This window comes from Haemaphysalis longicornis, unplaced genomic scaffold (genome assembly GCF_048455015.1).
Source record: "Haemaphysalis longicornis isolate Haplotype H1 unplaced genomic scaffold, Haemaphysalis longicornis Haplotype H1 scaffold_3, whole genome shotgun sequence".
Taxonomy (NCBI): domain Eukaryota; kingdom Metazoa; phylum Arthropoda; class Arachnida; order Ixodida; family Ixodidae; genus Haemaphysalis; species Haemaphysalis longicornis.
Window position 1 is genome coordinate 61,914,065 of NW_027526335.1, and position 27,415 is coordinate 61,941,479.

At 48.9% G+C, this 27,415-nt stretch overlaps 1 protein-coding gene across 1 annotated transcript in view; it reads left to right on the plus strand.

The window, feature by feature from the left end:
* The window catches only part of LOC144175239 (phospholipid-transporting ATPase ABCA3-like), an 81,249-nt gene extending 53,834 nt beyond the window's left edge, over positions 1 to 27,415 (plus strand). The window contains exons 10-15 of the mRNA XM_077704340.1: positions 6,332 to 6,486; positions 16,755 to 16,910; positions 17,777 to 17,949; positions 25,198 to 25,408; positions 26,599 to 27,124; positions 27,411 to 27,415. Of these exons, the coding sequence (XP_077560466.1) occupies positions 6,332 to 6,486; positions 16,755 to 16,910; positions 17,777 to 17,949; positions 25,198 to 25,408; positions 26,599 to 27,124; positions 27,411 to 27,415 (1,226 nt within the window). The remainder of the gene's footprint in view (positions 1 to 6,331; positions 6,487 to 16,754; positions 16,911 to 17,776; positions 17,950 to 25,197; positions 25,409 to 26,598; positions 27,125 to 27,410) is intronic.

The window sequence follows — 27,415 nt, forward strand, 5'->3', positions numbered from 1 at the left end:
GGCTTATACCACGGCAATTTTATACACCACAGTTGTTTTCTTGAGGAAACAAGAAATATGGCAGACGATTACGGTAGTCGCTAATGCGAAATTTGAGCGCTGCGCGAACTGTAGTCTTTTCGGCGACGGCGCATAGCTGCTGTGTCTTAGGAAGTGATCGCGTCCACAACAAATGCACGACGGCATGCGGTATACTCTGTCGTTATCTCGTAAGGCGTTGCTGCCGTGGAGCATGTCTCGCGCGGTCTGGCAATTTCGCCCTCCCCTCCCACTTTCGCCATACTTTCGTCCTCCGCTTTCCTGCTCGCTCTATCTTCGGTGGCGTCTTCGTTCTCTCGGTTACAACGAGGCCGACGCTGAGAAACTACGCAAAACCACAGGAGCGGGCGCTTAAGGGCTGCGCTCTAACGCATGGCTCTTCAGAGCCACCGCTGTGCCGCCCTGTGATCCACTCCCTTCGCCGACCGGTGACTGCCGCACATCGTCTCCAAATAATGCGTCCTCGCCACAGTCTTCTCGAAGGCGAACATGTACCCTCCTGGCCAGCGGGCAGCGCTCCGGTGCCTCCAGTGCCTCCCCCATCAGTGCATCCTAACCAGAATCTTCTGGAAATGAGCAGCCTCCCTGCAGGCAGCCTTTTGCCTCGACCTACTAAGCAGACGACCCGCCCGTCTACAATCGTTTTTGGTACCCTGGAGTGTCGCCGTGGTGGGGCATTTTGCGTCTCCCCACCCCCCCTTCCCGGCAGCTCGTGACGGGCCGCCCCTCGTCCCCAAATCATGCATCATCACCAGAATGTTCTGCCTGGCAGGCAGGCAGGCAGGCAGGCAGGCAGGCAGGCGGGCAGGTAGTTTACTGGCAAACGGGCAGTCTCTTTGGCGGGCATCTTTTTTTTGGATCGATCAAATGTTACGCACGCACGCACGCACCCCTATTTTCGCACAATGAGGCAAAAAAATATGCATTGTAAATAAATCGGTTGGTCTGCTACGCTTTTCATCTACCCCAAGTTTCAACGGCGCTTTAGCTTTAACACGAAAGGATTAGCAGTGCTAGAAGTAGAAAACAGTCTGGCGTTGGCGTTAATTTCTGACTGCCAAGCGTGGCAGGTGGCATTTAGAGCAATTTCTTTCTGCTTATCTTTTATCTGCTAACAGGGCTGTTGGAAAGAAAGAATGGCTATAAAGGCTCATTGGATGGCGTGTATAGGACGGCATTGGATAGGGAACCACCGGAGATATGAACTTTCTAATGGCCCTTCAGCGACCGGAGACAGCGATTGGGCTCTAGGAGAGATAATAGCCAAGTGAAGTCACAAGCAGCAGTAATGATCACTTGTAGAGAGAGAGAGAGAGAGAGAGAGAGAGAGAGAGAGAGAGAGAGAGAGAGAGAGAGAAAATGAAGTTTAATTAAATTGAGGCAAAGGTTCAGAGAGGCGTCCTCATTCGAGGGGGCCGAATCGACAGCCGTTTCCATCAAGAGCAACTGATCTTGAAGGCCGGAGCTGGTCATGGCTGTCTCCCAAATCTCTATGGAAACGTGGAGGTTGGATGGATCTACAGTACACTTGTCGCAGCCGCCTACTATGTGTATGAGGTTCCCAGGCTCTCCACACAAGCGACGAAATTGAGAGATCTGTGTCCCGTCAAAGAGGTGGAGTCTGGTGGTGTGTGGGAAGGAGTATGCCCGCAGGGCGCGGAGTAATCTTTCCTGGTTAATCGGTAGCGATTTGTGCTGGGAGGAATACGTTCTACAGAAGAGGCTATAGTTCTGAGAAACTTCCTGGTCTGTGACTGCAGGATGCATGCACTCGGGCCCGGCTTCATCAGCTGGCTAAGCGGGTCAAATCTCGAGCCACGAGGTTGGTGATCTTGTTTGCCGGATATGCCAGTATGAGCTGGTGCCCATACAATCGTGACTGTCTCGTTGGTGGTCTCCGATTGATCATTGGAAGTGCTGTAAGATGCAATCGATCGTTGGCAAAGTTGGGCCACGCCTGCTAAGACTCTGTTATAAGAGTTTTGGTGCCGCTTCCTTAGCTTGAAGGGGGCTGTGTTCGGGGGATGAGGTGCTACACCTGTGGGAGGCTGCAGAACGGTAGCACAAAGAAAGAGAAGGTATTGAAGAATGCTTTCGGACGTCTCTTTCATCAAACCAGTTGATCGTTCCTCCCTTTTTTTCTTTCAGTTTAGTTTCTTTCCAACTGTCGCACCTCATATAATACACATTTTGAAAACCCTTTGATGAATATAAAATACGCATTAGGCAATTAGTTATTAACTTTAGTGCGAGATGGTAATTTTAATATAGAAACAACATAACAGCGCAATACGGGCACAAAGAAAGAATTTTTATAGCGTTCAGGTGGTCGTCACATAACTTTGCGGATACTTTGTGCTTGACAAAATTTCGTGATTGGTCGAGAAGGAGAATGCTGCAAAATTTCTAAATGCCAAAGACCCCAAAGATATCATGTGTGGTCCCACCGTCTAATCTGCCTGAACTGACTCGCTAGTTCCTGGAATCCAAATTAATCAACACACCAGTCCCACTAATTCACATTAGCTCATTCACTCACCTAACTAATCCACCCCGTCTACCCGCTAACCCGCATTAATCAACTTAAATCCATCCGCATTTTAAGTTTAAGGCTGAGCAGATTCAAGATAACATGAAAATGCTATCAAATATAGTTTAAAAGTGGAAATTATAATCCCCCTTTTTTATATCTCATGTTCTCTTAGAGCAGTAACCAAATGACATTACGGCACTGTATACAAGCAGAAGGGAAGTTAATTTTGAGAACTTCGAGTGTTTGTGTCTCAGTGCTGTTTGTATATAACTGCCCATTCAAACTAAAATAGGTGGAATATATAGATTTATTGTTGATGGTGTCCCTGAAGGCCTTCACAAGCGGACAGGGATGCATGCGAATTAACAACACATTAAAAACTTTACACGATTTTAAATCCCATGCAGATAGAAACCATGAAGAATATTCCATGATATGTTGCCTCGGAATATGCGTTCTAACTTAGGTTATGCTACATGTAAAAGATAATTGGGAGAGATGGGCAGTACCTAACGCAAACTGATAGTATATACGGACAACTTTACATTAAATTGAGGGCAATAGTAAGAAGAGAACATGATGGGCCTTGGGAACTGCAGACTATGCGAAATATTTCATGGTTCTGTCTGGCGAGTGGCAAAGGTAGAGACCGAAATGGAAAACTGGAAAACTAGAAATCATATTTTTGAGGCCCCGGAACCGGTTCGGAACGGTTCCTTCGATTCGTTCCGGTTCGGGTTCAGTTCCAAAATGGCGGAAAGAATACTGTTCCGGTTCAGTTCCGGTTCCGGGCAAAAATTCGGGTTCGGTTCCGGTTTTCGGTTCGGTTCCGGTTCCGGTTCGACACCCTGCTTGCAAGAATAAATATCGAAGCGTTTTCCACGCCTCTCAAAGCCGCTCCTGGTTCATGGCGTCTGGGTGGTCCCGAGGTTTTGGTTTTACCTGCTGGTTTCGTCTAGGGCCATATCGTTGTGGTAGTGTTTTCGGTGATGTCGTCGGCAGCATTGTGCTGCATCATTGTGAAATCAGGATGTGCCCGAAGACGGCCATGTGCGGCTACTGGCACTGAGAGTAACCACTTTCTGGAACGACACTCCAACACAACCATCCGACTTTGCATGTTTCGAACACGTTCGTCACTGGTACCAAACTTTTTATAATGAAGCTGTTAACCTCTAGGCCCTGTATGCATTCCCGGCATGCGTATGCGTCGCCGAAGGGGGGGGGGGTCCAGGTACAAAAGAACGGGCAGGGAATAAAGGCATGGCCGCACACTCTGTCCACCCTCTCCCGCGCTGCAGTCTATAGGCGTGGGAGAGAGTAGAGAGCTAGTGGAGTCGGCGCCCAGCGCAGAGTTAGAGCAACACCACCTTGTCTTTAGAGCAGTGAAGAGGGGGAGAACGCGGCGCAGCAGCAGCCGAAACGCGGAGAGGAGGATACGGTCTGGCGTCGAATGCGACACAGCCACTCCCGCCGGCAGTCACGTGAACAATTCTGACCGGCAAGACGCAGCAGCTTCGTGCACTCCTTCATACTGCGCCCCGGTCAGTCGATTGTGTTTTGCTTCGTGATTGTGTGCGACAGCAAAATAGCTTCACTAGGTAACCCGCCACCGCCTAAATAATCGACCCACCAGTTTCTTTTCTTTTTTTAAATGCAGAGCATTTCTTTAACTCACGATGTCATCCGTTCTAGGCGTCCGTAGTAGTCCGCATCGCTCGCCCCCTACACTATATAAAAAAATAATACTTACCGGTGCCTGGTTTCGATCCCGCGACCCTGCGGGCGGAACGCAAGGTACATGGTGCTCTACCCACTGCGCCACAAAGCCGACACAGAATGGAAGGCTACGAACGTGCCTTATATCCTTGACTCATTCAAACTACGTCAAGAAGCTGCTGATACAACGCATTCACTACCTGTGGGCGGAACGCGAGGTACATGGTGCTCTTCCCACTGCGCCACAAAACCGACACAGAATGAAAGGCTACGAACGCGCCTTATATCCTTGACTCATTCAAACTACGTCAAGAAGCTGCTGATACAACGCATTCACTACCACCAACTCCCCAAACACTAAACGTTAACGCAATACACCCACCCCAATTGCGACGCATTTACTCGAGTCCCCCTCGCGGGGAGATGGGCCCTTTTTTATTTTCATTTGAACGTAGGTACGCTGATGCGACATTCGAAATGGTGCCAAAAGGGCGACGTACACGAAAAAAAAGTTGTAAGGATTGAAACACGAACTTTTGCAACCACTGCACTGCACTGCGCTCCGCCCCGGTTCGCAGGCATTGCCAAAGTCGTCGTTGCCTTTTACGAGCGAAGCCACTTAGGCACTCGGGCTGTCGGCGTCTCAAGTAGTCGTCGTAACCGTCGCCTTTTATAGTCACAGTACTAAAAACACCGCGACGCTCGTTTACGCCTCGCGCTAGAACGCTTAGCGCTTTGAATACGCGAGTCTTTTACAGCAAAATTAACCTGTTTACGTTTACCCCCGAACGGTTTTATTTCCGTTGGCAAAAACACCAAGGCACCAAGAATACTTACACACTGCATGCTCCGCCCCTACTCAGGTTTCACGTTAGTGTAGATGACCCGTGATTTTTTTTCTCACTAAGTGTTGCAAACCGTCGATATGGGCTATCTGTAGTCGCCTGAGCCATACGTGTGACGTATCAACAAAGCGTCCTTTGTCTCCTCCTTGTTTGACTTTCCCCGCCCTTTCCTTCTTTCAACACCCTCTCCATTTTCTTTTGACTATGCTTAAATTTTACTCTGTGTTGGTACGAATAAACGACTCAGTCCCCGGCGCAGGCCTCGACCTTCGTCCACCGCGGTACGCGCTGAGTGCGCGCCGACTATGCAACACTAACGCCCGAATTCATAGATATCTATGAATTCGGGCTATATTTTTCTCAACTTAAACCGAGCTTAACTTGCCGCCGTTTAAGTCGGCTTCCCCCATTTCATAGACCTAACGCGCCTTTAAGCTGTACTTCAACCGTACGTCGACTGATCTTTGTCGGCTGAAAATCAAGTCTCTTCGTAGCTATTATAGCTTGAAAGCAACTTCGTTATTCCAACATGGCGGCTCGGCACCGGCAGCGGCAGCGACGCGAAGTTTCGCAGCGGATCTCCGGCTTCGAGGCAGTCTCTCGTGCCACTGATCTTGTGGTTGGTGACGCGTATTGGTGGCTTGGTTTTCGGTTTCATATGCCATATGTATTTTTGTATATACTATACGTATATACGTATGGTATATACTATACCATATGTATATACTGACTGATGCGCTCCAATTTGTTCAAGCGCTGAGCGCATTGATGACAGCGCGTCAACGCGTGTGCACGTACATATTTGTCGAAAAAGTTTTAGGGCCGAAGCACCTTAGGGTGCACTCTGCCCGGAGCTTGGCGTCCGTGTACACAGTGTTGCGCATGCGTGAGGAGCATTGCATTGCATTGGATTGAAATAGATTGGATTGGATTGAAATGGATTTTATTGACATGGATTGGGTTGGATTAAATTAAATTGGATTGTATTGGATTGGAATGGAATTGTATATACTGTACACACGCGTTGTCACTCAGTTACATGAGCGAGTGGGAAATGCCACGGGTTATTTACGGTAAGAACGATCCCTAGTGCTTCGCCCACTCGTCATGATTCACTTCGTGGAGATGCGTATTTATTTTCTAGCTCCATCCGTGATTGTGGTCGTGAGTGTGTGCGTGCACACTTTCCCCGCAGGTTTCCTCGAGTGCAGTTCTGGGTGCGTGCTGGTGGGCGGATACGACACCAAGACGTGCACCCGGGACGCCCGAGACAGCATCGGCTATTGTCCCCAGGACAACATTTTCTTCGACGACATGACCGTCGAGGAACATCTTATGTTTTTCGCCATAGTACGCATGCACCAACCACTCCGCTATGTCGCGCACTCTTTCGCATAAGAACAATGTCAAGTTACCACTTAACGTTCCTATGACTTTGCACGAATATTCATTCAAAAAGAATAAGAAACCTGAAACGATCACTACTCCGATTTCGCTGTTAATTTATGCCGCTTTCGGGTTTTCTTTCTTTTTTTTTTGCCTTCGCCAGTTTCTTTTGTAATGAGTTTGCATGCTACTGGAAGAGAAACGTCACACTGTCATACCCTATGCATAGTGATTCGTGTACATACCCTTTTACTGTTAAATTTAGATCATTTCTATCGGTGTGCGACCTCTAATTTATTAATCGGATGTTATGCCCGCTCGGCATTGTTTTCCTTGTCGCAATAAACGGCTGTCAAGTGATAAGTTGTGACTTATACTTGCCCTCATTTCATGTGCTCCGGATGGTATTGCTGCCGACTGCAGCATACGATGGGGCGGTGTCACTGGGGAATATGATGTGAACCTGGACAAAAGCTGAACTCGGTAACGTTAATTGATTATGAGGTTTAACGCGCCGACGCGACACGGGCGATGAGGCGCGCCGTAGTGGAGGGGTCCGGATTAATTTTGACCACCTGGGGATCGTTGACGTGCGCCAAAATCTCGTACACACGGGCGTTTTTGCTTTTCCCCTCCATCAAAAAAGCGGCCGCCCCGGCCGGGAATCGAGCCCGCGTCCTCGTGCTCAGCAGCGCAACGCCTCAGCCACTGAGCCACCGCGGCAGATTTGCTAGAGGTGACGTGAGGGCACAGTCAAATCAAACCAAATCAAAGTTTGTTAATTTCATAAAAAAGTATAAAAATACATCGGGTTAATGCAGAAAGAGGACCCAAAGTGAAGCCCTGCCGTGCGGACCTCTGTCGACGAAGTGTGTCGACCTTCTACTTCGTCGACGAAGTGTTTCCACGGAGGAAGGAGGAGGAATGAACGTTTATTCCGAGAAAAACAAAACAACCATTCACTCTTTCAGTCCAGGATGTCCTCTGCGCGAGCAGCCAACTGCGCTCGGGATATCAGCTGAAGCTGATCCTCCAGGTTGCAGCTAGCCAGCTGGCCCCCACTCCTCTTGGGACAGGACTGGGAGAGGAGGCCAACTTGGGGGTGTCAGAGCCCTCACACAATATGGAATGGGGAGGAGGAAGATGGCCAGCATTTGTGGGTTAGAAAAATCTGTGCAAAAATGTCAGAGCTTAGTTTGTGGGGAAGGCATTTTTTGTCCGGATTCTGTGGAGAAGCACTTGCTTGATTCTGGTCTAACTTGAGGCAAAGTTCGTCGTTGAGGCCGATGGTGAGCCAGGATGTCATGTTATGGAGATGGTATTGAGAAACGACATGGTGTATGGTCGTCCGAGCCAGTACCTCCCAAAGATTACCCCCCCCCCCTCTCCCCCACGAGCTCAATGGTTTTGAGTGAATCATGCCAGGTCGGGTGACTAAGAATTTACATAAGAGGTGCTTCCAGGAAAGCCAAATGAGCAGCTCCTCTTTCGTTCCGCGAAAGGCACTAGGTCGGATTAGAACCCCATATTGCTGGGCCCCAGTACACGAGTTCGATTCCGGCCGTGGTGGCTACTTTTCTGATGAAGGCGAAAAGCAAGAACTCCCGTGTGTCGAGATTTTGGGGCACGTTGAAAGTCCCCAGGTGGTCCAAATTAATCCGGAGCCTACGCCCACTTAAAGCTTCGGTGCGTTAAAGTCCCCAATGAATCTAGAACACTTATAATAAGGTATTGCTTGACTTTATGCGACTGGGAAAGGGAAATTATTTTAATTGTGGGAGAGCGGTTGCTGTCGCGTAGCAGTGGGCGCGCAAATATCGAATGGGGAGACCAGGTATACCTGATGGCTCGCTCTACGAATGCCCGCCGGAAACGGCTGCATGTAGAGAGCTAAAACAGACGATTGGGCGAGTTGGTACGTAGACATAATGTAAAGCGCGCCTGCCTTTACAAGCACAAGTGCTCGCTTAGGCAATGTTCGGACTACCGACGCAAAAGCCATATCGTGATCTATGGACGTAAAAAAACGGCATATCACGCAGTTCGGTTGGCTGAGACGTGAAATGAAGTCATTCTTTAAACTCATTACGACAGTTGCGGCAACAGTCTGAACTCGGCCTTAAACGTGCACACCGCCGTTATAAAGCGCCTTGCCTTCTGTAAGCGATAGCATATATGTCTCTTAGGTGTGCGGTTCAATCGTTTTACCAATTGAACAGCAGTGACAAAACGGAGGAAAAGGTGGCCCAAATGCTGTCTGTCGTCGCGGGGATTACGGCGCATGCGCGACGCGCAGCATGCTTGGCCGTGGCCTGACGTGGCCGAGCACAGCGGCTGTTTCCAACTTTGTGGGAAATAAAGCGTGGCCTCCGCGATCGGCTGCCGGCGGCGCGCCGTTGCTCCGGCCGTCCCATTCGGCGCGGAGCCAGGCGGAGAAATGTAATCATAGCCTCCTATAGGAGCCTATGGTGTACTTTTGTTAGCTCCTATTACCGCCGCGAGGTGGCGGCCTTAGCCTAAGGCTGATAAGGTCAATTTTAGGGACCTTAAAGGCTGAAGAGACGCTCGTCTGGCCAACGCTGCCTGCGCTTTGAGTTGTAAATCAGCCTTCGTTGTCGCGTTTTCATGCCAGAAAACTCTCAATATGTGGTCTGTTTGTTTTGACTCGACCATACAACTACAAAATTGTTTAACTTATTGTTTAACACCCACGATTGCCTTTGCACGCAGCTTTACTGGTAGTTTGCTTGAAAGCCGAATATCGTAGCCCAGTGTTCTGTCATGTCGGGCAGACTGAATGCCAGCCTGCTGAATTCTTTTTTCGCTTTTACGGCATTTTCGCGCAATATCGCTGCTCCAAAATATGCTTTTTTGCCTTTTAGTTGTTTCGAATGCTCTGGGTATCCGTTGTGTGCATGTGTCCGTGCATGTGTGTGTGTGTGCGTGTGTGTGTGTGTGCGTGTGTGTGTGTGCGTGTGCGTGTGCGTGTGCGTGTGCGTGTGCGCGCGCGCGCGTGTGTGTGTGTGTGTGTGTGTGTGTGTGTGTGTGTGTGTGTGTGTGTGTGTGTGTGCGTGTGTGCGTGCGTGCGTGCGTGTGTGTGTGCGCGCGCCCGAATAAATCATTTTATTGCGTTTTATGTTATATGCTCAAGATCTCAAGTACGTACTGCAATCTCGCTACTGAATTATTTGCCGTGAGTGAAAAGGTCACGGTTTTCCGTGATGCGTTTCACACCGCTATCGACTCTACATGTGTATTTTTTTCGAAAGAATGTTTCTGAATTTCCAGATTTGCTGGGGTAATATTCTGCACATAATTTGTTGGCATGACATATTAATGGTATTATTTTTTGGTGAGCAGTTAAGGGGATCACTAATATGTGTATGCACAACATCGGCCGTAAGTAAGTTGTACGGGATATTAGTAATAAACTCGCCAAGTAGAGAACTAGCAATCGTACCTCGGGTAAAGATTTTTACGATATTACTTAGACCACATCCATTTATATTGGATTGGAAGTCTCTTTGTGCGTTTGTATATGCAAGCATACATGCCAATAAACGGCACCAGCACGTTTACCCTGCCTGTTGTGGAAGAAATACTGATAGCCATTTCGACAGTATACACTTCTGATGCTGAAGTATACCACATCTCTGTAAATAGTATGGCGGTAAAAGTTGCGCCAAACGTTTCAAGTAGTGTTGCCATGTCATCTACTTTATCTGTCAAAGACCGCACGTTTAAAAGAGAAAAAAGGAAACGACATAGGGGGTATTTTCGTGTTTACTAATGGTTGGATTTCGGTCGGTTGAATTCCCATAATTTGGTTCTTGCTCGGAACGCACGGAATATGCGTTCCGTGCCTTCCAAACAAGATGTACGAGATTTTCAGAAATAAAACCGGAAAACGTGTTGTGTTTTGGAACCATGCGTTACTACAAAAAGGAATACTGCTGTACAACGAATAGTCTACGCAGAAAATTCAAACGCACCAGTCACTACCCTAATGGCACCAGTAACTACTTCTACCTTTCTCCTGCATTGGTGTACGGTAACTTTTTTTTATTTATTTAACGTGGCACACAGGCTGCGAAGGCCGAGTTTTCGTCCCCTGCGCCCGCCCGCGCCTTTGAAAGCGACCTTGGGCTACGCGCGGCGAAAAACGCGGCCACGCCCCCTTTTCAACTTACTCTCTCTCCGGGCGACTGGGACGGCCGGAGCAACGGCGCGCCGCCGGTGGCCGATCGCGGAGGCCACGACTAAAGCCTCTTCGTCCCGTCCGTGGCCGCTGGCGGTGGATGACAGCGGTATGGAGGGTATTTAGCGGGAACCCCCCGAGAATGGTTCTCAGGAGTGAACTGGAGGAATGCCAACAGTGTGCGTTCAGGCGGGTCTGCAAGTGGATCCATGACACTCGTGCAGCATATAAAACGTGATGGACGTGCACCGATAAAGTTGTAGGCTCGGAGTGGTCAAAAGAGCCTCTCAGTGCGCGCCATAAATTTCCCTTGTGTTCTCGGGGGGAGTGAATTGGTGTGGCTCTGTTGTGGACTCCAGGAGCGGAATTGGTTTTGGCTGCGTTTGTACCAAGTGCGGCTGTATTGTGGCGTAATTTTCGCGACCATGCCGGAGACCTCTGTCCGTGTAGCGGACCGTTAAAGATGTGCCATTAGAGGTGTAGCCTTGAGAGTACCGGCGGTTGCGCCTTTCGAATATCTAAACGCTGCATGAGATGCTGTTCACTGCACACACTACGACAGCTTTCGCACAAAGAGTCCTGCGAAGATCGAATTGCGCGATCAAACAAGGTTGTGGTAGTGGAAAAAGGATATAAACTGACCGGGGATAAGGTTGGAGTGGACGGCGGGAACCGGGGAAATTCTGAAGTTTTCCTCTAACCACCAACTCGCTTGGACGTAGCGATGTTCCAGACATTCGGCCTTAGCGGACATTAACAAACTATCAGCTTATTAAAAAGCTACCAGTACACCTAGGCCATTCGATTAAAGGATCCGCCGGTATTTTAAAAAAATCTACCAGTACACCTAGGCTATAAGATTGCCAAATGTATCTGCCGGCGTTGTGGGCGCTGCCAGGGTTGTTTGGATAGCTGGTGACTGCTGCGCCGTGGGATGGAGCAGCGGTGCGAAGCTCGGCGCTGCGAGTGCTGAAAGCTTGTGTCCTCTCAATGTTTTCTCCGAGTCTTCAGTTACTTTGGCTCACAGCCTTGTCCTATGCAACTGTGCTACGCTGCCGTTTGAAAGGCCTTCCGAAAGCCTTCGAACAATTGTCTATCGAATGTCACAGTGCAAATACATAGGGGGGACTTCCAAGGGATCATTCAAACTGTCAACTGAAAGTCGCCGTGTAGCACAGGCATTAGCACAGGCGTCTGGGCTCAACGTTACGTAGCCGTAACACCACCCCGTACGACGTGGCAAGTTGTGGGCACCGTTAGAGCTTGGCTAGCGCTTGCCCGCTTTCGCATTATCATGCAAAATGGACTCGTCCAACTGCTACTTCTGCAACTGGCGCGCTCAAAGTGCTCATGCACGGTCCCAATACGTCTCTGACACACGTTTAGATGCCAAAGGCCACAACGCATTCATTTCGGTCACTCAATCCATCGAGCCGTCGTGAAGCTGGGGATGAGTGCTTGTCTCGCCTTCCAGGAATCCTTTGTTGGATCCTGGTGCAGACTCGATTTGCCTCATTTTCTTTTGAATTATTGTAGTTAGCTTATCGGAGCTTCTCTGAATATTTGTTGTCGTTACGGGCATTTTGGCCTGTTGCTGTGTTCATTCTCGACCTACCGAATCATTCGAAACGCTCGTACTAATACATGCCCAAGCCTTTGAGGTCTTCCTCGTGACGGCAGTCTTGATCGTTATGTGCAAGAACAGCAGCATGGTAGAGCGACAGCCATTCGCAGCAGCGTTCACTCCATTCAATGGCGGTTTATAATGGGGAAAACAAGTGGAAGGTCAGGGTTGCAGAACATCCCCGGAAAGATCGAAATTTTGAGAGCCACAGGTAGAGATGTTTACACAGAACGTCAATGAAACCCGGGAAGTGGAACGCCTGCGAAGGCATTCTTAAAGTAGTAGTACTTAGGAAACATTATACTGGCACTGACGCCGTTGCAGGGGTCAATTTAAAATGCGATGAAGCTTCGGCAAGACAAAAGTCCTGCCACGTAACGGGCATCAACCCCTCAAAAGCGTTCGCAGACTACTTGGCCTATACTCGCTATGCGAAAGTTGACGCATACAAGACCAAGAGTGACTGCTGGAGTGACTCAGGTTGAGCGACATCACGAAACGCGAGCGTCTAAGAGACCAGTTTAAAATACCAGGGCAAGCAGCGGGGGTCTTTATGCATTTGACTACATATTTCTTGTACCGCGAAATACAAACACAGTACCATGAAACTTGATGCTCTAGCGTAATATTTCTGCACCAAGACGCCATATGAAATCCAGTTTTTCTCATACTGTTCTTTAAACACGTTGCATACAACAGATGCGTCCTGATGCAACGAGGGGCTATGAAGGCGCTTTTCAACTCTGCCACACCACGGAGTGCCGCCAACGCCTTCGCTCGACGCACACTGCCGTGACCTCTTCCCCTTCCTATACACGCACACACACTACGCAGAACCTTTTCGGTGTTTTCCGGAAAGGTTTCATCACCGTCGTTCACCGTCGTTCACAGCCTGTTTTCACACTTAGTAGCAGCCGTTCAAAAGAGTGCAGCCGGCACCTTCTGGAGTCCCTCTACATCGCGACACCAAACACAGTCCATATTAAGTCCTCACTTAGCAAAGAGTGCATTCACACATTCCAAACACTCTAGCATCTGTGGCGGTGGCAAATCCCTCGCACTTCGAACGCCGCTCCACTAAGTCGGAACATTTGTAGCACGTGCAATTTGTAGAAAATGCGCTGAGATGAGGTTGCTATGGCTACCACCACGTATACATGGCGAATTAGTGCGGACTCGCGACGGGACACCACCTTCAGCAATAATTCCCAACTACCTGAACTTGCGCGGTTGCTATGACTCCCGCCAGTAAGGCGCACTACTCACGCAGGTAATTCTAACGTGGCGCCCGCTTAAATAATTTGAGGCTATCTGCGGTCTTTAGACAGGTTCCCTTGCTAATATTGCTGGGAACGTTCAACTGAGGGTCATTTGCACATCGGTTGTTTTCATTTGACCATTGATTCCGAACAGTCAATGTGCAAGGCAGTGGTGAGGTCACACGGCGTTATTAGAAGGAAAGCTTTGTATGCCATACTGGCCGCCGTCTACGCGGATGGTTTCTGTGGATTCCTTAAAATAATCCAATGCACTCTACGACACTTAGTCGAGTCACGCCTCCGAACCACTGAGCTGGAGGTCGTTAAGGGTAGAATTTCAAACAGTATAACACCGGATCATCCTTTCTCGGTACATCATGCTATAGGAGAGGTGCACGGTGATCATCCTTTCTCGTTACATATTGCTATGATCATCCTTTCTCGGTACATATTGCCATAGGGGAAGTGCACGGTGCAGCGAGGGAAAGGTGCAAAATAGTGGTTATCAACCATTAGTAAGCCACGAGCTTGCAAAAGTGATGGGGACACCACGATAAATTATGTTGACCTGTGTCCTAATGTCAAACAATTCAAACTTCCAGCTAAAGACCCTCATGCACATATTCAATGCCCAGCCGTCTCTTATGTCTGACCTTTATGCGTATGCCTGTGGTATTGTCAAACAATTGGTCCTGTAGCTAAAGTCCCCCAGCCTTTTGTGTGTCCGGCTTTCTCGCAAAGCTGGCGTATCGTGCAAAAAGCCAACGTTGAAACATGGGCTAAGACTTGTAGCGAAGCTACCATTTTGCGTTTCCAGCAAGGTTTAGCAAAAAGTATTGAAAACTGGGTGGTGGTTAAAGTGCTTTGGGGAGGGCTTCGTTGACCCCAATTTGAGAACCACCGGTGTAGAGTACGGCTATAGTACGCAACGCATTTATGCTTAGCGTTTTCAGGCAATACACTTTCTCCCGATAATCTATGCCCTCTCTCACTACCTCTGTGCTTCCGCTGCGTGCTACATACGCTGCGAATAGTTAAGATTCGCACCTAAATATGCGGCCAAGACGCGGTTCGAAAGGGTTGCCGTCTGCTTTTTTTTTAGTTGCGGAGTACCTTAGGACTGCACAATGCCCGTCCGCGTCCGTGCGGATAGCATTTACAATCGCAAAAATCCCACACGCACCGGCAGAATTCGAGCCTGTGTGTGGTAGACCAGACAGAAGTAGTCTCAGTCGTCTTGCCCATTGGGCTACGACCGGGAGTTAGTACCCGATAGTCAAACGGCTTACTCCCGCCTGTTGCGGTACGGAGAACCTTAGGACCTTCTAATGTCCGTCCGCGTCCATCCGTGCGCACACCACCATCAAGCGAAAATCAAGCGAAATTCGATTTGAGCCGTGAGTTGCTGTTTCAATAAGGGAATAATAAAGGTGCAACTCACGGCTCAAATCGAATGATTGTCGGGGCGTAATTTTTTATATACAGTCTAGAAAATCAAGTCTGGACCATCAATCAACAGTCTGAAGTACAAATAACAGTCAGGAATAAAATGGCCGAGTACGTCCTTCTCTGTGGACGGTAAACGCGTTTTGGCCTGTGATAGTTGCTGTCGCCTTATACGAAGCACGACAGATACCAGGGCCCGTTTGACCATACGCATAAGTTCCCACCTACAATAAGACGGCGACCGCCGACTACGATAAGTCGAAGACAGCCGCGGCAAATAAGTTGGTTGCCGGAATCGCCGCACGTGACCATCCAGGGACAACTTATTGGGTGCCAGCGAAATTTATGTACCTAGCCATCGAGTACCTAGCTGATCACACGGATACAAAATCTGGGGGAAACGCTACGAAAACGAAACCGACTGAAAAGTCAACCATCGGCGGCCAGAAAATCAGCTCGCAGTACGCCACTTCGCTTCCTGCCGTACCAGCCGTACTGCGAGCTGATTTTCTAGCCGTCGATAGGCACCTTTTCAGTCGGTTTCGGTTTCCTCGCGTTTTCCCTAGCTTTCTTTCACAGTCGTCAGCTAGGTGCTGAACTTTCGCTGGTCCCTAGATAAGTTGTCCCTAGATGGTCACTTGCGGCGTTTCCGGCAAACCACTTATTCGCCGTTGCTGTCTTCGACTTATCGTAGTCGGCGGCCGCTGTCTTTTTGCATGCGTTCGGGCAAAACTGAAAGCCGCCCCGACCCAACCGTAACCGCCGGCGCAAGCCTTCGTCGTCGTAGACCTCGAACGGGCGTATTCGGTCGCGAAACGCGCTGTCTGCGCAAGCACAGCCTTAGCAGCAGAGCTCGTAGCCGATGTGGGCGAGGGGGAGCAACGGCAGCCATCCTTTCTTTATAAGTTCGCAACTTATCCGCGTACGCTGGCCGGGTCCTTCCTATATAAACAAGGCTTATCCGCGCGCTTGTTTCGGTTCCGGGCAAAGGACGTATTTCCTAGGGAGCGCATAAACTTGCGACTTCGCTGCGTAGGCTGGCCGGGACCTTCCTAGCAGTATAAGGCGGGGAATAAGTCGGCCACCTTAGTGGCGCGCTTGTTTCGGTTTCCGGCAAACGACTTAAGCGCATAAGTCGTAGTTCAGAACTTATTCTCCAACTTATCACGTACGCGCAAGCGGGCCCAGCTATTATCTTGGGGTTTGTCACTCTGTTCGATCGGCCGTTTTTATCAATTCGGCGTTTACAGAAATACGTATTTCCTTATTCCCGTTGTGGCACTTCAAGCAAATCTTCTAGAATTAGTAAGAACCTTTTGGGAAGGTGATATTTTGCGTAGTGCACTGACTTATATGGGGAACTTGTATACCTACGACTTTTGCGCGATTGGGCGTCTACAGCCTTCACCTCTGATATCGCCCATCTCTCTGGGGCATAATCGAACATGTTAGTCGTAATATCTAACACAAAGCAAAGTTTGCCCTGGTAATGTGAACTATATGCAAAATAGCTTTGTGGCCCAATACAAGCAACTTTATCCACAAAAAAAGTGCGATGTCCCTAAATTCTGGGTGGCTTTTGTTTTGTTACAATGAACTTTCGGATCATGTATCGGCTAAATGTTAATCAACATTTAACCTCCAGCAAGGTGCGGTCCTCGGGGCCTTCTTGTGACGAGACGAGGCGACTTTTTGTGGCTTGCAGGTGAAAGGCGTTCCGCTCAAGAAGGCTCGCCTTGAAGTAGTGACCCTACTACACGAGGCAAGCCTGTTTGAGCACCGCAGTGTCATCGCCAAGGACCTATCGCTGGGACTACAGCGCCGGCTTTGCACTGCGCTTGCCATTGTTGCCACACCCAAGGTATGATAAACGAATGTTTGTAAACAACGTCAAGGGCGGAATTGTAGGCAATCTCTGGCAAAATATCTACAATTTTGACAGAGTTGCGTTCCGACTGTAGCCGCTACCGACGTCGTCCATTCTAACTCTCCCACTGTAGTCACTGCCCACATGGTGATTGCTGTGGCTAACATCAGAGCCACTGCGCCTTGGTTGAGGGTGCTCCTGGACGTAATTTCGGACGTAGTGGTGTGATCTTAACATAGAACCACATCAGCCCAACTGCTTGTGTCAGTTAAAACTAAGTGTAGATTATACTCGTAACTAATCAAGACTTACAGTCCGCGCATGCTGCCCGGCAACATCGTGGCTCGTTAAAATTACGAATCAGTTGAAGCGCCACCGCGAAAGCATTTATAAAACATTATCGGTAATGCCACGCACTCTACGCGATGCTGTCTGTGCTTGTTGGTGATTAAAACAGCCGTGTCATGATGTCTGTTCGGACGCGTCAGTCAAATTTTGTAGATGAGACGTCCTCAATCCTGATGCGCACGGAACAAATAGAAATATACATGCCAACTTGGTCTGTTGGGCTTAACGGGTACGGCAAAATGTGGGTTGAACCACTGAGGGTGGTGTAATCTCACGACGATTCTGCTTCAGATGGATGACTAGGAAAAACTGGCATGACCTAATCAAACCTAATCACTTAGCCTAATTGTTTTTTGCGTTGTTACGTTGAGTTACGTTGATTATAGTTTATGATCGGACGTAATCGCACACGGGAAGTAGCAGACAGAGCTCACTCCACAAGGTGACCTTGAACGAGCGATGCATGGCAACGTGGCCTTTCTCTGGCAATAAATGAAACGCTTCGGGTGCAGATTGTTATCCTGGACGAGCCGACCACCAACATGGACCCCGATGGTCGGCGCGAGATGTGGCAGCTGCTGCTCAAGCTGAAGCGCACCACGGCCGTCCTACTCACCACGCAGCACCTGGACGAGGCGGACATCCTGGGCGACCGAATCGCCATCATGGCCAACGGGCGCATACGGTATTTCTGCTCCGCGGCTTCTTAGCTGGCTGTATTGTCATACTTCGCGGTGTGGATGACATATTTTGAACGAGTTATGCGACGACTATTGGGGACATTGCGAGCACAAGGGCTGCTACGAAGAACGTGATTACAATCAGTTCGGAGAGTAATGGCTGCAGGATTTTTTGATAGGGATTAATGCAAGTCTCGGAAGAAACTGTGTGAGGGAGGGAAACGTTAAGGAAACGTTAAGGTACAAGTAGGTTCCAGTGTCTTTGGTGTTTGTTTCATTCGGCAAACATTTTTTTTACGTTCTTAAAGCGCATTCAGTGATGCTCCGTGCAGAGGAGGAGGAGGAATGACTTTATTTTACACTTTTTAGGAAACGGTGTCGTTTGCTTGAGGAGGAGAGGTGCCCATATTCCAGGGCCCCTGTAGCTATGGCTGCACTCGTGGCCCGTCGTACCAGCTATCGCTGGTCCGAGCTGAGCAACGCAGCTTTTCACTGCTGAAGAGTTGGGTTGGGTATCCGAGGATGTTTGCAATAGGACAGGCCCACGTAACTCGGTGAAGGGAGGCATACTGAGTTGTGAAAGAAGGGCATTTGTTTCAAGGGTGAATTGTAGGGTACATGCATCCTAGGTGCGGGAAGGTGTTTGGTTGTAGTTGACGCCAGAATGTCGCTTCTTCTCTCGTTAAGGATTTGTGCGGAGGAGGAGAGGTTTGTCGGGTGAGTCGCTGGTGCTATAGAATTGCGTTGTATTGCAGCATTATGGGCTCCGAGTAATAATCCGCCAGTGGCGCCCGGGAGGCATGGGCTCGAGCGACAGTGTTAGCTCGCTGACTGCCACAAAGAGAGTTGTGTCCGGGAGTTCATACTATTGTAACACTTGGGAGGTGTTCTGGCACCTTGCTGGCGAGAATGCGGTGCGCTATAGAAGAGACCCGGCCCCTTGCATAGCTCCGGGAGGCGACCTTGGAGTCGGTGATGACGCGTACGTGTTTTCGGTCTGACGCGCTGGGTATACTACGGCAATGGCTATAGGTGCCTCTTCTGCCTCTGTTGGGCTGCTTGTGTCGACGGAGGTCGAAGCTATCTCCTGCAGGTCTGGGTCGATGACGGAAATTGCCATCGCTGGCCGATGCGGATACTTTGATGCGTCCGTGAACCTCGAATCTGGTGACTACCGAATCTTGACTATATATTTGGCCCTCGCCAATCTTCTCCCTGTATGGTGCTCGGGGTGCATGTTCCGAGGTATTGGTGCCACGTTGAGTTTCTCTCTGAGCTCGAGGCGTAAAGTCTCCGTCGTCGCGGTGTGCCCTCCAGCGTTGATGGAATATCCCAGACGACGGAGTACATGACTGCCGGTAGGAGTGAGCGTGAGACGTTCCCGCTGGCTTATAAGGTGTGCTTCGATATGCTCCTCCACCGTGTTGTAGATAGGGGGAACGATGAAGCGCGATAGCTTTTCTTGGCTTAAATAAGGGAGCTTTGGTTACATCACTTGCAGTATTAGCATAATTGACCTCGCCTCCAAGATCGGTGCGGAAGAAACAAGCGTTAGCACTGCCGAAATTTCTCAAATACGACCAAAACAAATCACCCGACAATATTCGCTGGCAGCCTCTGTTAGGGTACCAAATTTTTGGGTCCACGCATTGTTTTCCGGCGTGGTCGATTGGATTGGAGCTTAGGTGCTGGTGTTGTGTTTTGAAAGTCTTTGGTTCGAGTCTTGGCAAAACCTCACGGCATTTTTTAGTTTTTTTTTTTTTTTGCAGTGAGGGTGTCATCGAAATTTTTTTCAAGGCAAAAAAAGGCAGAGTACCTTGCCGTTTAACCTACAAGTGACGTTTGACGGTAACCTCAGTATCAAGGCAGCCCCAAAATTTGCTTTGCACACACTTTGATTTCATGACGCTGCAGTCTGTACGTAACATCAAGGTTAAATCAAGTAAAGTTGTGCTAACTGCGTCTTCGTTCATCATCCTATCTTATTTTGTTCAGATTTGACGGCAATCCCCCCCCACCCTTCCCCCACCAAAAAAAACCTACAAGGCTCGTTGGCAACGTCGCTTGTAAACGAATTCTGAACTAAGTCCCTGCCTCTTTCCGTGAGGTTCGGTATTGGGCTACTGTTTTGAAGGTCAAAGGTACAAAGCAATAGTGGTGGATTACAATACTTGCACAAAACCCCTCGGTACAAAACCCTTACAAAACACATGCAAAACCCCTCGGTAACTTCAATACAGTACGCCTGCGGAGAGTTTGAAAATAAAGTATAACAGATATAGCTAAAATAAATGTAACTGCGATAGACATGTTCGAAGTAAAAAACGGACATACCAGCAACATCTGAACAACGTCAGCAAAATATGTCTAAATATCGTCCCCAAATGAAGCAGCAGCAACATCGAGAGTACGTCTTTAACAAAGTTGAAAGAACGTCCGACATTAAGGTACCAGCAACGTTATCTCAACATCCAAAAATTTTCATTAAAATATTGCACGTTGTACGGATGTCTAATAGAGATACTGCTGGGACATAGACGTTCGGATCTTTTTGGGACGTCGCAGAGATGTTAGTGGTTTGCTGGGCGCCTAAGTGGAGGAGCTTGCCAGTTGCTGTGGTGGGTGGTAGACCCGGAGCTTGTTTGTAAGCCCTGCGGAGGATGGTATCAAGCTTTCCCTTTCGTAATTCTGGAGCTGGAGATACGGAGCTGCGTAGACGATCCGGCTGATAATTAGGGCCTGAATAAGCCTCGTCACGTCTGATACCTTGAGCCTGTGATGTATGTTGGCATTTCGGCCAATCATTCTCATTATTTGGGCTGCTGATTGTGTGATTGGTTGAACTGTGTATCCGCTGTCCCCATTTTACTGTATATGCAAGCCAAGGATGCGTGCTCGATCGACAGCGGGAATCTCTTGCCCAACTAAACTCAGTCTGATCTGGGGTTGCTCATATGTGAACCCTCGTCGCCGGCGTTCAACTAGAAGTAGTTCCGATTTCTCCGGCGCTCATTGGAGCCCACTCGCTTGTGCGTATTTGTGCACTGTGTGTACAGCGCTTTGCAATTTTTCCTGTATATCGTCATCCGATCCCGTGTAGGTCCAAATCGTTATATCGTCGGCATAAATAGCATGATTGATTCATGGATTCCTTCAATCTCGTGCAGTTTTGATGGGACCTTCATCATGGCTATGTTAAATAGGGTTGGAGATAGTACGGCGCCTTATGGTGTGCCTTTGTTCGGGGTTCTTATGTTGTCTGTGCGGAGATCTCCGATTCCTGTTGTGACAGTTCGGTTCGTCAGAAAGGATCGGATGAAGTTGTACGTTCGTACGCCACAGTGATCAAATGTAGCCCAGCAGAAACACATGGGACGGAAAGAATATTGTCACCCGTTTCCTTAAAATTAGGGTGCACTGCCAGAAGATATGGGGAGTCGACTCAAGAGAGCCAACAAACCCCACCGAATCTACAGGGCACAGGTGACAAAGGGGGTGGCCGTCTGATGTGCGGCTTTCGCCGACTAGAGCGGCAAGAATGAGCAAGAGCCTTGAACGAAAAACAACACAAAGATTTATATTTAGACAGGCAAGTCACAAATACAAGCACGAGGTAACAGATCGATAATGACAGACAACTTAGATGGAATTCAAATACAAGAAACAGTCCAATTAGACAAAGTGATACAAACAGGAGCGTTAACAAATGAATATTACGAATCGGAGCAGTTAACTAAAAGAAAATGAACAGTTCGATGCATATGAGAGACAGAGTCCCAGCATATTCACCGACCGGGCCGGACGATGCACCGCTGTCGGAGGCGATTCGGCTACCTGGGAAGCGTGGCTTCGCTGTAGGCCAGGCCGTCCGAGACGATCACGGTCAGTCGAGGCCCGGGAGCACGTTGGAGTCCTCCAGGGCGCGGGTCGCCGATGGTGTGATGTACAAACTGGCAGGTGCCGTTGTCAATCACGACGTCCAAACGTAGCTGGTGGGTTTAGGTGCGGCTTCTCTTTTTATAGGCGCGCCGGCGCGCCGGCGCGGAGAGGGAGAGCACAACACACCACGCGCCCGCCGCCGTCAGCGAATAACTTCACTCTTCTCCCTTCTAGAATCTTCGACGCTCTTTAGAGCTGGCAAGGCCACGCGCATCTCCTCGAAAGTACTGGAAGCTTCGACGAAACCGGAGCGGCGGAGGTTTTATTTTTGTTATTTTCTGGCCGGCCAGCCGGCGTGAGATCGCGTTACCGCCTCTTCGTTCGAGAAACCTCCAGCCTTGTCTCGGGCGAATAGAACCGAACTGAATGAATAGAACGACTGCAAGAAGAATTAGGCGCTGTACAATAAAAATGGAAAATTTATAAGGTACTTTTAGACGTCGTACGCTCGAGTTTGTGACAAATATACATGGACGAGCGCTCGTACGTGTGTATCCTTTCTGTTCCGTGTGTTTCTGCTGCGCTACATTTGATCACTATGAATTACCAACCAGCCCTGTCTACAGCGTACGCCACAGTTTGTTGCCATTAGATTTTCGAGGATAGTATTTCCCCTTTTGGGGGGAAGGGGGGGGGGGGGGGTCCGGTTGTACTCATGGAAGAAGGGAAAGAGGAAATCTTTAGTAGATGCAAGAAATTTTAGGACTCCTGGAGTATAAAAAATGAAAAGCAAACCGGATCTCGCATCATTTATTGCTTTCTTTTCCTTCGAAAAGTTACTTGGTCCACTTCGTCGGATTTATGGTCAAATATGAAATATCCACCGTCGTCTTCCCGCAAGCCACAAGCACCCAAGACAGCTTCCAATCTAGTTCATAAAGCAGGAATATACGGGCAGCTTTAACTTGGAGCTTTAGCAGGCAAAGTAAGCATGCTGTTTGGTATAAAACGTGAAATGCGTAGTAAATACTGCCGAGCGGCAGATGTAGTACAATTTATTTGGCGTTGAAACTGTAATTCTCCGAACGGCGTCTCCGTCCGGAAGGATATGTAAAGGAGACATAAGTGACAAGGACACATAAGGTCTATCAGCCGCAGAAAGAGAATACAGGGAAATTTTCAGGGAATTCTTGATAAACCTGCGGGGGAAAATGCTAAAAATAGGGACTTTCTGAACCTAGAAATTGGCATTTTCTCCCCAGTATAGAGAATATCACTGAACACAATTTCGGATATCGGTGCATACACATGCTGCCAAACAGATTTCCTGATTTTTTCGGCGAATACGTATTCTGGTTTTAGCACTGCGGCAAGCGTAAAATCGCTTAAAGAGACACTGCAACACTTTCTTTTTTTGAAATCGTAAATGCTTGCAGAACGTTGTCACCCAACCCACCCAGTAGTTAGATTAGGAGGTCGCAAAGTGCCTCAGCCAAAAATTGCTGCTCTGTGCTCATCAGATAAATTGGAAACTCGCGCAAAAGATTTTCCTCTTTCCCTGTCTTGACGTTCTTCGACAGCTCGAATTACGTCACTAAGGCCATGTGGCGGCTATTGGCCGGTTTTCCTTCAGTTGCAGCAATGAACGCTTTTCGATAGCGACTTTAAAAGTAAAGCCACAAAAACAAAGCAGAAATGGAAGGCGTATATGCTGCGACGAGCAAATCACGCAGTGCCGCTCCATGCTGGCGATAACTATTGCTTTCACAGTGCTTCCAGACGCGAAGGAAATAGTGAAAGCGTTTGTCTAAAGTGTTGCAGGGTCCTTTTAAAATTTGTCATAAATGGCATGTTTATTTCAGACTGAAACAGGAATGGAGAAAATAACACATACACAAATACTAGCGAGAGAGATGTCGGCTACGCAGCAACCCTAACACTTATAACAAATGCAGTCATAAATTCCTAATCTCATATACGCACACCACACGATTAGCGTGTACTCGTAATTTGACTCTCACATTAGCACAACAGGTCAGAAAAGACTGGTTTTGTTTGCTGCGCGTTCTTTTATTTTAAAGCGAAGCTTTATATGGCAAGGCGAAAAAAATTCAAGTGGTCCTATGTACGCGAAAAAAAAAAAAAAAGAACAGGTTGGAGAGGAGTTAGAAGTACAGGGAGAGAGATGGGCTGTGTTTATGGATCACGGGCTCACACCTACCAACATTGGAAAGTGGGAACGGCGCATTGGAAACAGCGAAAAAAAGTCTCTCGCAGCGGAGCGCGCGCGCATGCGCAGCAAGCTACAGCGGGAAGTACAGCTCAAGCGACAACGCCGGCTGGGGTGAAGCAGTGCAGGCGGAGCAGCGTCAACATAGCAATGGCGAACACCGGCCGCACGTTACTTGGGAATGGGTAGGCCACCCGCTGACGCCGCCAGCAGAAACGGGAACGAAAAAAAAAGATGGCCGGGTATCTGCTCCTTTCGTTGCAAATATCGACGAAAACGATAGCCCACTGGCGCCCCTGGCAAGTAAATGCCTCCCTTCTCTTTTCCGCTCATCTCTCATGCTGTTCATCTCCCGTCTCGTTCCTCCCAAGATCACACGCTAGAGGTTTGCTCAAGTCAATTTAAATTTACCGCGTACCACTGCTGTAAGGTCGGGTGCCCCGATGCCAGCGCTGCCGCACGGCAGATACGCGCGTGAATAGAGGCAACCTATTACAACATTTATAGAACCACGTTGGCCTACTCCACGAGCGTTCCAAGCGGAACGTGGAATCTATCTAGTGGAACGTGTCGTTGTTTTTGCTGTTTGATTTTTTAAATGCCGCCAGGTAGCGCGGGTAACAGCAGGCGACGGTTTTCTGCAGTTGATGTAGTATTTCATTTACTATCGCAAAAGCAAGGGTCCGTGAATTTATAATAAAGGGACACTGCAAATAATACTCATGTATTGATTTTTTGCCTCATGTTTGCGTAATGCGTCTTGTTCTTGTTATATGAACATAAGTATATGAACATAAACAACGGACTTAGACGTTTAGATTTGGCTGTGGGAAGACTATTGCGCAGTTTCTGTTTCACTTTGGCCGGGTGGCTGAATCAAGACAAAAAATTTTGCATTTAGGTAGCCCAAGAAAGACTACCGTCTTTAATAACACAAACATGTAACGTATACTGAGAAATACTCTTCTGAACCATAAGGAGTAACATACGGGCGAGCACCGGCCGCACGTTACAGCTTCGCTGATTGACCACGCACTGTATGGGTGCGTTTGTTTATGTGAGCCGTCAGTCAGCTCTACACGTCTGCGTCAGAAATGCGTCGCCTCAGGGTCTCGTGCACCTCGTGCGCTGTGGCTGGGCGCAGGTGCGCTGGCTCGCCCACGTTCCTCAAGCAGCGCTTCAGCACGGGCTACCGCCTGCTCATCACCAAGCTTCCCACGTGCGACGTGCCGTCCATCGAAGCGTTGTTGCGCAAATTTGCGCCCAGGGCGCGCCTGCAGACGAACTCGGACAACGAGGCTATATTCGTCCTGGGGCAGATACTCGGCACCAAGCTGCTCATCACAATGTTCAAGGTATACCTCTGCATGACGCCGGACTGCATCTGATGTTGTGTGGCGCGTTCACTGTGGTACTAGCGAGTTTTAGCTGACCGTTTTTCACGGTCCGCTGCGCTCTGATAGCGAGCAGCCGCGCCATTGCGCATGCGTGGCGCGCTTGGCGGCGAACGGCATTGGCTTCGGTTTCGCTGAGCGGGCCGCCGATACCAGAGCGGACCGTCAAAAACGGTCAGCTAAAACTCCCTAATGTCTCTACACACGGCAAGTAAATGTTTGGCACTAGGTGTTAGCGCACCAAGACCGCCGCAGCCTTGCTGAAGCAATGCCTCAAAATTGCTCTAAACACTACTTGATCTCGTTTCAACGAGCGGCTATACTAAATTAACATGAGATTACGCTGAAGGCAGTTTTGCAATGTTTTAATCATTTTACGGTTTTTACCGGAAATCGGACAACTAACCGTTCGAAACCGGTTGTGGCAATGTGTGATAGCGCACGTCAGAATTATTTGTTCATCAAAACGGCTGTGCTATTCCAAGTTAGCTGTCCAGTGGAATGAAATGCTAATGAAACCCTTATGGCCACTTCGGTCGCTCAGAAACAAGGCGAAAGCTTCGTATGACTCCTTCGAAGGAGACCTCGAATGATCTCGGCGTCGACACTAGCGGCACAAAAACCCACGCGACCCAAGGAAATCCAGAAGCGAACTTCAGCCCGCCAGCCGTGCACAAGAGAGGATTAAGCATTACCAAAGCTAATGATTGACTAGTGATTGATAGTAATGATTCGTAAGGTGAGATTAAGGTGGACTAAGACGGCTGCGGTGGATTAAGATGGATTAATGTGGGTTAAGATAGGTTAAGGGGAATGAAGATAAATAAATGGAATAATGAATTAAGGTGGGATTAAGTTCAATTACCATGAATTACGGTGAATAAAGGTGGATTAAAGGTGGATTAAATATAGCATGGCTGCTTTGTCGATGGCTGGACGAGTATCTTAAAGGTATCCGCCGCTATAGTACGCAGGTTTTAGCCTTCAAAGCGCGTAAGCAGACTTACGTGTTCGCAGTCGTTATTGCGAGCCTGAAGCGTGGCCCTTCCAGTCAGCGTTTCGACACGTTCTTTAGGCCTTTGGAGTGCACTCTGCTCAGCCAGATCTTAAGCAGTTCTGTTCTAACGAAGATGCCATGTCATTAATTCCAGGAGTTGGAAGAGAAGACCAAGAAATTGGGGATCGAGTCTGTTGGCGTAACCGTCACTTCACTGGAGGACGTGCTGGTTCAAGTGGGTGAAGAACACCACATTCACAGGCATCACCGACACCCCGACGCCGACACTAAAAGTCCCGCCAAGCCACTTTCGAAAGTAACACAGGCTAAAGACCCTGCGAAAGACACTACACAAAGCGCTTACAAGAACACCATAAGTGCTGCCAAGGACGGCAAGGACGGCAAGGACGGCAAGGACGGCAAAAGTACTTCCAAAGACGGCGCAGCCAAGGACGCTACCATTGGCGCCAAGGACGGCAAGGACGGCAAACGTCCTGCAAAGGACGGCAAGGACGGCAAAAGTACTGCCAAGGACGGCGCAGCCAAGGACGCTACTATTGGCGCCAAGGACGGCAAGGACGGCCCTGTGGAGGACGGCGCAGCCAAGGACGCTACCATTGGCGCCACGTGCCCCACTGAAAAGGACGCTTTCGTGAAGGAGCACTTGCTAAACCCCGAAGGTAGGTATTCCCGCAATAGCTTACACGCGATGGGTTCGATGTGGCGAGGTTAAAGGAGCCATGAAGAGAAAATGCAAGTTGGTTTTATTCGAAAGATTTCGTGTTTTATAGTGCCCCCAGCGCTTGTCTGGATACAAACGGTGCTTTATTCACTGAGAAAGTAAACAATTTAGGTTAAAATTTTTATTTTCCCGCTCAATTGTGCGTTTTCGTGGTCCCAAATGACATCACAGGAACCGACCGCTCTGCAGCCTAGAGTACCTTCATTCACGCATCCGCCGTGCAGGGTAG